At 39.7% G+C, this 12,992-nt stretch overlaps 1 protein-coding gene across 1 annotated transcript; it reads right to left on the bottom strand.

Moving 5' to 3' along the window:
- Positions 1 to 6,395: 6,395 nt before the first annotated feature.
- LOC100695048 (eukaryotic translation initiation factor 5B) lies at positions 6,396 to 12,928 on the bottom strand. The gene is made up of 5 exons (XM_005471964.1): positions 12,563 to 12,928; positions 10,804 to 11,092; positions 10,590 to 10,717; positions 9,286 to 9,328; positions 6,396 to 9,211 (listed from the first exon to the last, which is right to left on the bottom strand). Exons 1-5 carry the CDS (start codon positions 12,907 to 12,909, stop codon positions 6,599 to 6,601), a joined length of 3,420 nt encoding a protein of 1,139 aa, XP_005472021.1. The 5' UTR covers positions 12,910 to 12,928; the 3' UTR covers positions 6,396 to 6,598.
- Between the last annotated feature and the right edge of the window lie 64 nt (positions 12,929 to 12,992).

The following is a 12,992-nucleotide window of genomic DNA, read 5'->3' as shown; positions in this document are numbered from 1 at the left end:
TGTAGGATACCAGGAGAGACGAGCCCTCCGTCACAGGTGGTGTGTTCAGTGAAGAAAGTCACCTGCAGATTCAAGACCATTGCATCTCTATCCCACATTCACTGCCACTGTACATAAGGGAAGTTGAACTTTCTTCAACCACTGCATTTTCATCATCTTAATCCATGAGTCATTCAGGCAGTAATGCCTGGACTGAGCAGGACTGCTTAAACTTGGGTTCAAAATAATTCAATCTAAAACTTTGGTTTTGTTTTTTTTGTAAGGTTATTAAAGTTTTAAATTGTTTAACAAATAAATATGAAAATTTAATTTGATAATATTTGAAGTATAATTAAATAACACAAGCTACAATAGTGGGAATATACTTGTTTGTCATTACAGTGTCCAGTATGTTGGCTAATAAATAGTTTTTGCATTTGAAAATAAAAGTTGAGCTGATTTCAGCTGCATCACAAAATGTGTTTTATTATTTTTTTAATCATACTTGCATACATTGTTTATTGATTAGGTGTTGTACTAGAAAGCTCTTATGTTCAAGGATGACAAAATGTAATGTGATTTAGTTGCATTGTGATTTGTATGCAAGTAAAATTAAATTGCAAGTTACCACAAATTGTTTTTAATGTAGTTAAACTTAATGTTTATTTCAGTGGATAAACATTTAATGTCTCATTCAGGAAATTTGGGGGGGTGGCCAGTTTAGTGGCGACCCTGTCATCAAGATATATTCTGGCAAAATTGAGAGGAGCCTTTATGTTCCTTTTGCTTAGCGATGGTTTTCGTCTTGGAACTCTGCCATGCAGGCCATTTTTGCCCAGTCTCTTTCTTATATTGGAGTTATATTGCAAGTGAGGCCTGCAGTTCTTTGGAGGTTGTTCGGGGTTTTTTGTGAACTCTTCAATGAGTAGTTGCTGTGCTCTTGGGAGTAATTTTGGAAGGGCGGTCACTCCTGGCAAGGTTAATCACTGTTCCAAGTTTTCTCTATTTGTGGATAATGGCTCTCATGGGGGTTCCCTTGAGTCCCAAAGCTTTTAAAAAAAAAGAGGCTTTATAACCTTTTCCAGACTGATACATTTGAGTTACTTTGTTTCTCATTTGTTCCTGAATTTCCTTGGATTGCGGCATGATGTCTGGCTTTTGAGGATCTTTTGGTCTACTCCACTTTGTCAGGCAAGTTATATTAAAGTGATTTAGCAACCACAATGCCTTAGAAATGGCAAATGGCAAACCACAGCCCTCACTGGTTTGCTGTGCTGCCTGTGGACAGTCAAATTGCTCAGACATGCATATTTTTCCCACTGATCACAAAAAGAGAAAGGAATAGTTGGCTCGAGTCAGTAGGAGCGACCTTAAACTGACAAAAGATTACAACAGAAAAGTATTTGAGGTAAAATCGTAACAATGCATTTGCACTTTTCACAAAGATCACACCACTGGGAAGATTGATTAAAAGGTAAATTAAAAACCATTTCAGGAAATGTTTACTTTATTGTTTTTACGTGGTTGGAAATCCTTTAACCACACAGGTGGAGTAGCAACTCTTGCACTTCTTTGAACCAATAGTCTTTTTTTTTCTGGCTTTGCTGTTCTGAGTGGGATGTCTGGCAGCATACATTAGTACTTCCTCCAATCTGCTTCTCAACAGTCAACAAACAGGTGGTATAAACTTTGAAGAGCATCTTTTCTGCTTGGCACAAAGACACAGCTCAGATTTGGACTCATTAGACCAAAGCACAGATTTCCACTGGTCTAATGTCCATTCCTTGTGTTTCTTGGCCCAAACAAATCTCCTCTGCTTGCTTTTCCTTTGTATTGGTTTCTTAGCAGCTATCTGACCATAAAGGTCTGATTTGCGCAGTCTTCTCTGAACAATTGATGTAGAGATGTCTGGTACTGGAACTCTGTGTGGCATTTATCTGGGCGTTGAGGTGCTGTTAACTTGCGATTTGTGGGGCTAGTGACTCAGATGAATTTCTCCTCAGCAGCAGAGGTGACTCTTGGTCTTCCTTTTCTGGAGTGGTCCTCATTTGAGCCAGTTTCATCATAGTGCTTGATGGTTTTTGCAACTACGCATTCAAAGTTTTAGCAATTTTTCAGGCCGACTGACCTTTAGTTCTTAAAATAATGATGGACTGTCATTTCTCTGTACTCTGCTGATTGGTTCTTGCCATAATATGAATTCTAACAGTTGTCACATACGTTGGTACATAGCTGACAGCCCTGACTTCTGCACAACAAAACTGATTGTCCCAACCCCATTAAGAAGGCAAGAAATTCCCCAAATGAACCCTGATAAGACACACCTGTGAAGTGAAAACCATTTCATGTGACTACACCATGAAGCTTATTGAGAGAAGGCAAAGTTTGCAGCGCTGTCAACAAAGTAAAGGGTGCCAAAAATATATATATATCTATAAAACATATCTATGTATACATGTATATGTGGGCAAGAGAATTAAAACACACAGTTGTTAGGCTTCACTTCACAGTCAGTGTTTCAGTAGTTTTCCTCTTTTTCACCCAAAAATATTTGTGTTAAACTGTCCCAATGTTCCCTCTAAGCTGCGCACGTGCGCAATTGCGCACTGCTGGCACGGTCTCTGCGCACAGAAAATCTGCGCTGCGCACAAAAAAAATCTAACCTGAATTGAAATTAAAATTAAAACTTTAACAATTCTGTTTTGCAGTGTTAGTCAGTAAGTGACTGGCTGCTCCTGTATGGGATTAGAACGATGCCACCTTATCCCATAGTCCAGCCAATAATGCGATTCACATTCGTGGACAAAACTGATGTGCAGTGAAGCCACATTAATGACAACGTGTACAACCATTGGAGATGTGAGCAGGACAGACGGAACAATTGACGGAAAAAGTGTGGACTTTATACCAGTTTTTAAATTGTGTTGATAGGCCACGTAAAACCAGAGTTATGATAAAAAGATCTGCAATGTTTGGTTTTCTTCCTGAATACTATCGTTGTTTATATTTACTGAGGGAAGAAACGGTAAAAACGGCGTTTTATAAGAAAAAAGGCTCGAAAGCACTCTCCCTGTGAGCAAAAACAAAACCAAAAACCCCCCACCCTTTCCTATTGGTCGAAAAAAGTACCGTGTCGACCAATCAAAAAATGATATGGCAACGTGGCATCTAGTTGTTAAGAAACGGGGGGAAGTTTTAGGAGTGACGGCGGTGTTCTGAGATGTGAGAGATTTGAGACGTTTAGCGCAAATCTTGTGTAGTTAGTGTGTAGTTAGTGTGTAGTTAGTGTGCAGTGTACTCAATAGTTTTGTTGTGTGTGTCAGAACAATGAGGCGGCTGCTGAATGTTACAGGTGTTACAGCAGTGATACATCTCCTGTTGTCAGGCCTGCAGGTATCAGGCTGGTGTTCTCCTTTATCTCATAGTGGACAGAAATTATTTTTTGGAGTGGCACAAATAATTTGTGTGGCATCAGATTTGATGCAGAACAGCTGATTGTTCTGTAAATAGTTTGAAATGTTTATTTAAAAATGCCTTGGCTGCATTAAAAAAAAATAGCTGCAAAAAACTTTGTTGTTTGCCAAACTGAGTTACTTTTTTTGAAGTAGTAACTATATAATTAATTGCCCAACATTGGTCATTATATACTGTATTTGGCAGACAGAGAGTTACAGGACTCTCTCCCAGACCACAGACTCAGACTCATAATACAAGTCAGAACTTTATGAAAAAAAAAAAAAAGAAAGTTGTGTTTTCAAAATTGGAGTTCAAGTTATTTTTACTTCCAATAGTGTTAACATACTACACAGGTCATGAACAAGATTTTTTACATTTTCAATGTAAGTGGGCTAAAGCAGTTAATTAAAAGTAGTCGAACATAAATGTAAATGCTGTAATTTGATTATTTTAATAAACCATGTAACTTGGATGGATTTGATGCTGGCGTGACCACAGTGCACACGTCTGATGTCGCTCACAGTGGTCCAAGGGATCGCTCAGGGAGTTTGTGTGTTCGCTCAGACACATGAAAAATTAGAGGGAACATTGCTGTCAACCCTGTACCAATGAATGACAATGACTGAAGTTAACATGCTACCATGAAGTAAAATATTTGTTACAGTATCATACTTAGTTGTATTTGAACCTCAATTTCTTCAATTTGAGGGTTTTTTTAAAAATATTTTTTTCCCTGTTGAGCATTTTGAGTAATTGTTTTTTACAAGGAGCCAAGTTTTATTTTATTTTTTTGTCACTCTTTCTTTTCATTCTCTTATATACTTTGTCATGGTCTCTCTCTCCTCACTGGCAGAATCTCTCACTTTTTCTGTTTCTGTTCTCATCTTTGTGCAGCGTTAGGCCCAGGAGAGGTTCCCACTCTGGAGTCAGCCACACCTGCTGATAATCACACACACCTGTTGCTGATGAACCCAAAAAAGACATAAAGAATCCTGAACAGAAAAAAATCGAACAATGGCTCAAATAAAATCAAGTTAAACAGTAAAAATAAGTGCCAATGTGATGTTCAAATACAATCAAGTATGACATTACAAAATCAAATGTATTTTACTTCACAGTAATACATTGATTTGGATCATTTTCATCCATTGATACAAACAATGTTGACAGTTCAACAAATGTTTCCTAAAGAATAAGGAAAACTACTACTTTTCAAGGGGCCCAGGAAAATAAAGCAATTCATTCTTTTACAAAAACATCAAATGTAGTAAGCCAAAATATCAAAGAAGACATGTTTACAGTTCTAAAGTAGCTGTTCTACATTTCTAGGCTCCACTCCACAGTCGGTGCTCCAAAGGAACAGTTACTTTGAAACTGTAAACATGTCTTCTTTGGTCTTATATCTTACACGTTTGACATTTTTACAAAATAATGTTTTGATATATTATATATAGAGAGATTTTTTCTTTAATAAACAGTGGTGTCAAACTGTCAACAATGTTTTCATCATTGTAGCATGATGTACCAAGTTTAAGTATTAGCATGAAGTAAAATATATTTAAATTTGTAATGTCATACTTGATTGTATTAAAAGATTAAATTTTTACTTGTACTTTTTAATTTTATTCACTTTACGCTATTAATCAATTTCTTCTTTTGGACCTCATCTTCTTCTCCAGTGATGACACAGTTGCTTGGCTCTGCTCCACAGTCAGTGTTCCTCTGGAAAAATTACATTGGAACTGTGAACATTTCATCTTGCATCTTGAGCCTTACTGCATTTGATGTTTTTGCAAAAATGTTTTTCCGGTCTTCTGGGGCACATGTTTAAACAAGGAAGGTTTATTTCTTAAAATCATTTATTAATCAAAAGACATTAAATCATCTTTTTCACCCCCAAAAATACACGTTCAAAGCACCACAACGGTCCAATATCACACAGAACAGTCACATGATATTAAAGAGAAGCTGTCAACTTAACTCTGTAGAGTGGGCAATCATAGTGGAGCAGTTCATATCGAGTTGTAAATTCAAGCTACTCTACATATTTTTGGCCACCAGATGTCACCAAAGAGGACTTGGTTGAAAAGCTTTGAGTAATGAATGAATGGGTCACGGCGCAAAACAAGCACACTCATTCATAGAAATTCTCATTCAATAATGGTTTCCAGAGAACCAGCTTCTAGGCTGTGGTGGACAAGTGCTTCAACAAGAGAGAGGAACATAGGGTAATGCATGGAGGGAAGTGCACACAGGCGGACTACATCTTATGCAGAACCCCCAAAAGAGGATTCTGTTCATCTGGACGCAGCGTTTGCAGTGGGAGAAGCGTTTCGTCACTTATCCAAGTGACTTCTTCAGTCTCAGCTGATCGCAGGTTACCCCAATCTTATAAACAGTACTTTTGCATAATAACTAAAACTAGCACCATTGAAGGAACAATGGGCTGGGAGGTCAGTTCCTTGATCATTAACATACAAATTCTCACGACCATTAATCAACAACCACTGATCACAGCCCATTGATCAAAGACCACTGATCAATAGCCATGAATACCATTCAAGTATCAAGAAGAAGTGATGACGGCAGCAGCATCCTTGCTGGAGACGCAAGGATGAGATGGTTTGGACATGTGCAGTGGATAGTGGATATACTCTTTATCTTTACTGGACAATGGATGTTGACTATGGAGCTGGAGAAGCTTAAATTACTTAAGCATAAAAATACGTATCAAACAGTGAGATAATACTGGAAACTACAAAGACTCCCATAGAGTAAAGTTAAAAACCCAGTCAGGAAAAAACTAAACAATTTATCATTTCATCAGGTTAGATGGTATTGAGGTCAAATTAAAACTCCAAACAGCAAACTCCCAAGCAGATTGATGTATATTCAATGCGGTATTGCACAGCTAAAAATACATTTCTTCGAAATAATTACTTATTGAATGAAATAGTGACTTTAGTATTCAGAAACTTTTATTTAAGTATTAAAATCATCCATCATGGTTTGTTTTGATGACATGCTTTTCGCCATTAAAAAGCTCACAGAGCCATTATAATAAAATGTTTTGACACAAAATAAAATGGTAAAAAGTCACTCAGCAGTTACAATGTAAAAACACTGACGGCTGTTTGTGTCCCAGTGACTGATGAGAGTTATTTTATTGGTACTGACTGTGTGTAAGAAAGTCCCCACTGGGATTATGAAGGGTGCGCTTGAGCTTTTTTGGCTTGTTTTTCTTGATGCTGTGTGGAGAGGGCAGCACAGAAGTCTTTGACAACTGCGTGGTGAAACTGCAATCAGCTGTTCTCTTTCGCTCTTTCATGTCAGTTTTACGCCCTGCTTTGGATGTGATTAAACGCTCATAAGATTGTTCTTTACTCCATAGTGAAACATTATGAGCAGATTTCCCTTTTTTCTTCTTTTTGCTGTCTTTTCCGGGTGTATCTAAAGATGGCGAAGCATGTTCAAACAGACTTTCTGATTCAGTTTCTTCACTTGCAGCTGCTGGTGTTTCTTGGATATTTTTTTCCCTCTTCTTTTTTAACACCACAGCCTCATCAGAGCATCTTGCATCAGCATTTTCTGATCCTTTCACGGGGGTTGCCGACTTGGTTTCGTTCCTCTTACGTTTCTTTTTCTTCTTCTTCAGCCCTGTGTCAGACAGGGCCTCCTCAAGTTCCTCAAAATCTGGTTCCAGATCTTTTTTCACACTCTCTTGTTCATCTGACATTTTCCTCCTCTTCTTCTTTTTCCTGACTCTGTCATTAGATTTGTCCAAACTTACAGTGATTTCTGCTGATTCAGCAGAACTGCCGGTGCTGACGCCTGGCTTTTCAGAAGTCACAGATCGCGAAGGACAATGTTTTTCTTCCTCTGAATGAGCAGCTTTTCCCTCTACATCAGCACAGAGGAAGACAGATTTCCTCTTCTTTTTTTTCTGCTGCACAGACAACAGATCAGAGCTTTGTGCCACAGTGTCATTGGAGCCCTCCATGCTTGACATTTCTTTCATTTTCTTCTTCTTCTTGGTCATCAGTAAACCAGCATCATGGTCTTCAATCTCATCTGTTTTCTGTGGATTTTCTTCATCTTCGGGAGTGTTACATTCATCTCTCTGAGATGACTTTTTGTGCTTTTTTCTTTTCACAGAACTGGATTCCAAAGTTTTCTCAAGGTTTTCCTGAAAAGCTTCAGTATTTCTGAAACCGTCACCTTCACCACAATCTTCAAACTCTTTCTTTTTCTCTGTTCCTTTTTTCTTTTTCTTCTTCTTTGTTGGTATCTCCACATCATCGTGAAGAGATTCAGCAGCGGTGTTGCACTTTAACCGCTCGACATCTTCCTCCTCACCATCGTTGCTTTCAGACATTTTCTTTTTCATCTTCTCCTTTTCATGTTCTTCAGGTGACTTCTTTCTTTTCTTCTTTTTCTTCTTCTTCTGTTGTGAATGAGGAATGTCACTCTCCTCCTCCTCAATGATTTCCTCATTCGCAGATGCTGCAGTACCCTGAACCTCCAGCTCATCCTGATTCTGGCTCTGTTCTTCTTCTGCATTTTTGTTTTCTTTGTTGTCCTCTTTCACCTTCTTCTTTTTCTTTTTCTTCTTTTTCTGTTGTGTATCAGTCATGTCACTGTCCTCCATCACAGTTTTTCCGGTAACATCAAGCACGCTGGTGACCTGCGACAAATAGGGAGTCTCCTCCTCCACCTCATTGATTTCGTCATTCAGAGATGCTGCACCGTGCTGATCCTCCGGCTCGTCCTGACTCTGGCTCTTGTCTTCTTCTGCATTTTTGATTTCTTTGTTGTCCTCTTTCACCTTCTTCTGTTGTGAATCAGGAACATCACTGTCCTCCAGCCCAGCTTTTGCATTAAGATCCAGCTCATTAACAGTCTGTGATAGATGTTGAGTCTCTTCCACTTCGGTGATTTCCTCATTCAAAGATGATGCAGTGTGCTGATCCTCCAGCTCGTCCTGGCTCTTTTCTTCTTCTGTATTTTCGTTTTCTTGGTCGTCCTTTTTCTTCTTCCTCTGTTCTGAATCAGAGATGTCACTCTCCTCCATCCTATTATTTTCATTAAGCTCCAGCTCGCTGATGGTCTGTGACAGATGAGGACTTTCCTCCACCTCAGTGATTTCCTCATTCATAGACGGTGCAGCATACTGAACCTCCACCTCCTCCTGACTTTCATTATCAGCTTCTTCTGCACTTTCATGATGTTCTCTGTGATTTCGCTTCTTCTTCACATTGGTTTCACTGCATGTAGCAGCGTTATTGGTGTCACTCTGGAAGAAACTTTGGTCTGCAGGCTCACTGTCTCCCTGCCCTTCCTGGGATAGCTTCTCTTTGGTTGAAACTCTGCACTTTTGTATGCATTCCTTTGGACTTTGTGGAGGACTGCTGTCACTCAGCTCATCCTCCATTTCTTTTTCCTCAGAGCTGTCTCTCTTTTTCCTATTTGTCTTTAGCGTTTCGGTTTGAGCGCGGACGCTTTGGTGTGTCAGTCGTTTATTACTCGTCCCCTTCTCTCTCCGAATTCTACGAGAAGGATCTTCATCGTCAGAGTTCTCCAAATCTGAAGACTGTGCAGTTCTCAATGAGGGTTTCTTAGCTGGTATTTTATGTAACACAACTCCCCATCCTCCTGGTGGCATTTCATCACCAGTAAGTCCTTCCCTCCACTGTTTTCCTTTACTATTTCTCTTCTTCTCGCTGTACCAGGACTGTGAGTGTCTCCTTTTTGATGGTATCACAAAATGCTTCTTTGCCTGTCAAATGACACACAACTTAGGGCCTGTACACGCTCATAAAGTGCTCATTATAGTATCAAGAGCCTGCTTACCACCACTTTCATGTCCTCGTCTCCTAAATCTTCTTCTTCTCCCCTGAGATAGAAGAAAGGAAGTGGTTGAATTACCAAACATTTCAGCTGTATTCCTTAATGTCTTTAATATGCATTTGCGTATTTCAAAGTACTTTACATGCAGCTGATAAACTAGTAAAACGTGTCAGTAATATGTTCAACGAAGGTTTCTTTTTTGAAAATGAAGAAATGCCACTCAAAGGATGTAAACAAAGCAAAACATGGCAGAGTCCACATTCCATTAGCCACTTTACACTCTGAAAGAGGGTGAAATCTGTCACCAGAGTCCCACTGCTCTAGTGTCCACTCCTCGTGTCTTAGTCCACACAGCTCTCTTCTTACTATTGGCTAATTCACACACAACTCTTTTGCTTCAGTTCTGCCTCTGTGCCTTTACAAATCAACTCACATTTTGACAGATTTGAGACCTGAGCTTTACATGGTTGTGCCAGCAGATGTTAGGCAAATTTATGTGGGAAGAAAATCATGGCGGACAAAAGTTGTGTCTTATAGCCCCTCACATTTTGGTGAATTTTTCCTGGTAGCACTTCCCATATCTGCTGACATCAGTACTTTGTCCAACTTTGGGCTCTGTAGTTTTACAGTAAGGACCCTTCAGTTCTACACCCAACATTGGCCTTGCTTAGGTAGAAAAGCGATTGAAGCCTCCTTCAAAAGTGAGATATGTCTGCAGCTCTAATCTGAGGTGGTGTTAATAGTTTGTTTCATCAGGCTGGTACCTTCTGCGAACACCTCCTCTGCAGTAAAGGGAACTTTCATTAACACTTTTCTGGAGTAGACCTCATGTCGTCTGACAGTTTCATCACATGGAGTTTTGAGGACTCAACTTACTTTCAAGTTCTTGACAAAGACAAGCATCAGTCCCTGAAGGCCAATTAGGATGGAGAATGTCAAGAACTTCACCTTCATGGGCCAATGATTCATTTTTCCTGTCTCTAATGGTCTCAAATACATAAAGGAGGAAAACATCCCACCACTCATCTTTTGACAAAACTCTGGAGTTGCTTTTAAGGCATCTGAAACACAGCTTGCTTTGTTTGCCATTTTTGTTCAATACATTATTCAGCGGTTTCCGATATAATACTGTTCTACAATATAGTGAGAATTGCAAACAAAAATAATTCAAATGCATAAGAGGAAGTGAAATGCAGTGTAACAATATAAAAACTGTAAACCTTTTGGAGTTATCACTAAAAGATGCTTTAAAGGCAACTAAGGAAATCAGTAAAAAAACAAAATTTCAACTAGCATTAAAGACTTACTCTGATATTGGAGATATGCACTCTCCATTCATGTCAATTGCTGGTAAATTTGACTCCAGATCCTCTACGGTTTGATAGCTCTGTTGCAGCTTTCTTATACAATCAAAGAAGGCCCCCATTGAAGAATACTGGAACAAATATAAGACTTTAGTTCTAACATTTGCTGGCATTTGCTGTAACAAGTGTGTGCTGTGCTGCTGTTGCTTATGCTTACATGTAGCCTCGTGTTTTGCACTTCACTTAAAAAAATGCCCTTGGCTTTCGGCATCTTGTCTTTGAGGAATGGGAAACTGTACTTTGGCATTCTGAGTTTTGTCTCTTTTTTTCTCCTTTTTTTACTTCTGGTGTCTTGAAAGGAGGCCGAAGGTGAACTGTCATCTTCACTTTCCTCTCGCTCTCTGGGAGACGTGAGACCTGATCGTAGGCTGCGGCGCTTCCGTCTTCCTGACCTCACAGCCTCAGGTACAGGCTTCTGAGTGATGAACAGGCTGTCTCCTGAGTCACTGCGCAGACACAATTACATGGTCAGTGTGTCAAGCTCAAGAGTTTTTGCAGTTTTCAAAACATTTTCATGACCTGGAGGCAACAGACAAAAAGATATATTTTAAACAAATTCAAGCGTGAGCCAATTTTTCTAGAATTTGGTCATAAGCACATCTTCAGATTTGGGGGTCTAAAATCACCAGCTACTTTATTAAGTATACATTGATTTTGAGATCTGCTGGCCACGCAGGCAATTTGAGTGCAAAGAACTCATTGTCGTGCTCAAGAAACCAGTTTGAAATGATATGGGCTTTGTGACGTGGCTCGTTATCCTGCCGGAAGCAGACATCAGAAGATGGCTTTGACTTTGGCGATAGAGACATAGTCAGCAACAATCCTCAGACAGGCTGTGGCGTCAAATTTGGGGTTGGTTGGCATCAAGAGGATTAAAGTGTGCCAAGAAAATATCCCCCACACCATTACATCACTTCAGTCGTCTTCGATGCTGATACAAAGCAGGATAGTATAATGCAGACAGATACTCCTCTGCATATCTTGGTTGTAAAAAGTAATTGAGTAACTGTTAGCATCAATAATGTTCACAGGATATTTTCTCTTTTTTGGATCATTCTCTGTAAACCAGAGCAATGGTTCTGGGGGAAAATCCTAGTAGATCAGCAGTTTGTGAAATACTCAGACCAGGACAACTATGCCACTTTCAAAGTCACTTAAATCACATTTACTCCACATTCTGATGCTCGCACAGGAGTTCAACTGCACCACAGGAAAGTGAGTGTATTTAACTTTTAAAAAGGTATTGTTGAGGTTTTTCTCAATCACCGATATCTGTTTCATCCCCTCCACCTGTAGGCCTGTGGGGCAGGGGCTTACTTATTTTTATACTCTATTTAATACGTGATATATTAGTTTGGAGAAATGAGCTCAGACCCTAGCGATCAAACTTTATTTTTATTCTGCAAAACTGGAGGTGTCCCACTGAAAAGTAGGCACTGGAAAATATGTTTACTGAACTTGAGTGCAGTATTGTGTACAGGATAATGAGTGAAACTGGAGGAGGTGGTGTACATAAGCAGGAACACCCTGACCATGAAGAGGAAGAATGTGTGGTGTTGTGGCAAGGAGAAAGATGCAGAGGATGGATGGAGGATACCTGACCGTTCTTCCTTTATGACATTACAATATAGAGCATTTATGTGGGAGACTGATGACAATCTTATGACACAGTACACTGTTTACCTTGTTGTACCGTGTTATGGGATCATTGCAAGGAAGAATATCAGTTTTTCTTTACATTACCTACCTACAAATCCAAGTGCTTTTTTATGAAATACAATGTTAATATTGCGTTCGTGAAATTTGGGGTTACCTTTAGTGGGTGGTTTTCTGCATGTGTGTGCTGTTTGTGGAAAATAAAGACATTTAGATACATTTGTCAGAGTATCTGAGTCGGAGTGACCTCCACTCCTCACCTGTCTGCTTCAGCGGCCTCTCCTTCAGTTGCACCATCCTCTCTGTTCTGACTCGAACAGAGAACAGAAGAAGACTCGATAAACCGCGAAATTCTCTCCACATGTTCAGGAGGCAACGTTTCCAGCACAAAATCCGATGGATCCGCTGTAGCAATTTCGGCAACAGCGTCGGATTCAGTCCACTCATTGGACTGACCCACTTTCGCCATCGTAGGACTCACTGAGGGATCCGTGAAAAATCTTAGACATGAAACACGTAAATACAAGACTTCACCAAAACACGCAAAACACTCCACATGCGATTTGACCTGGAAGTGTTTAGACGTCACCGAGGTGACGACGGCCATCTGACCAATCGCCAAAGAGGAGGCAGACGATACTAAACGAATCAAGAGGTTACAGTGTTTCCACTTCCGGTTTTTGTCTCCAG

The sequence above is a fragment of the Oreochromis niloticus genome, linkage group LG10, assembly GCF_001858045.2.
Source record: "Oreochromis niloticus isolate F11D_XX linkage group LG10, O_niloticus_UMD_NMBU, whole genome shotgun sequence".
Classification (NCBI taxonomy): Eukaryota; Metazoa; Chordata; class Actinopteri; order Cichliformes; family Cichlidae; genus Oreochromis; species Oreochromis niloticus.
The sequence above is the reverse complement of the archived record's forward strand: the minus strand, read 5'-3'. Positions and strand labels throughout refer to the sequence as shown.

Coding starts and splice junctions, on each gene's coding strand:
- LOC100695048 (XM_005471964.1), bottom strand. CDS start 12,909: ATGGCCGTCGTCACCTCGGTGACGTCTAAACACTTCCAGGTCAAATCG. Junction 10,718..10,803: donor TGCAAAACACGAGGCTACAT/GTAAGCATAAGC, acceptor TATTTGTTCCAG/TATTCTTCAATGGGGGCCTT. Junction 9,212..9,285: donor ACGAGGACATGAAAGTGGTG/GTAAGCAGGCTC, acceptor GTCATTTGACAG/GCAAAGAAGCATTTTGTGAT.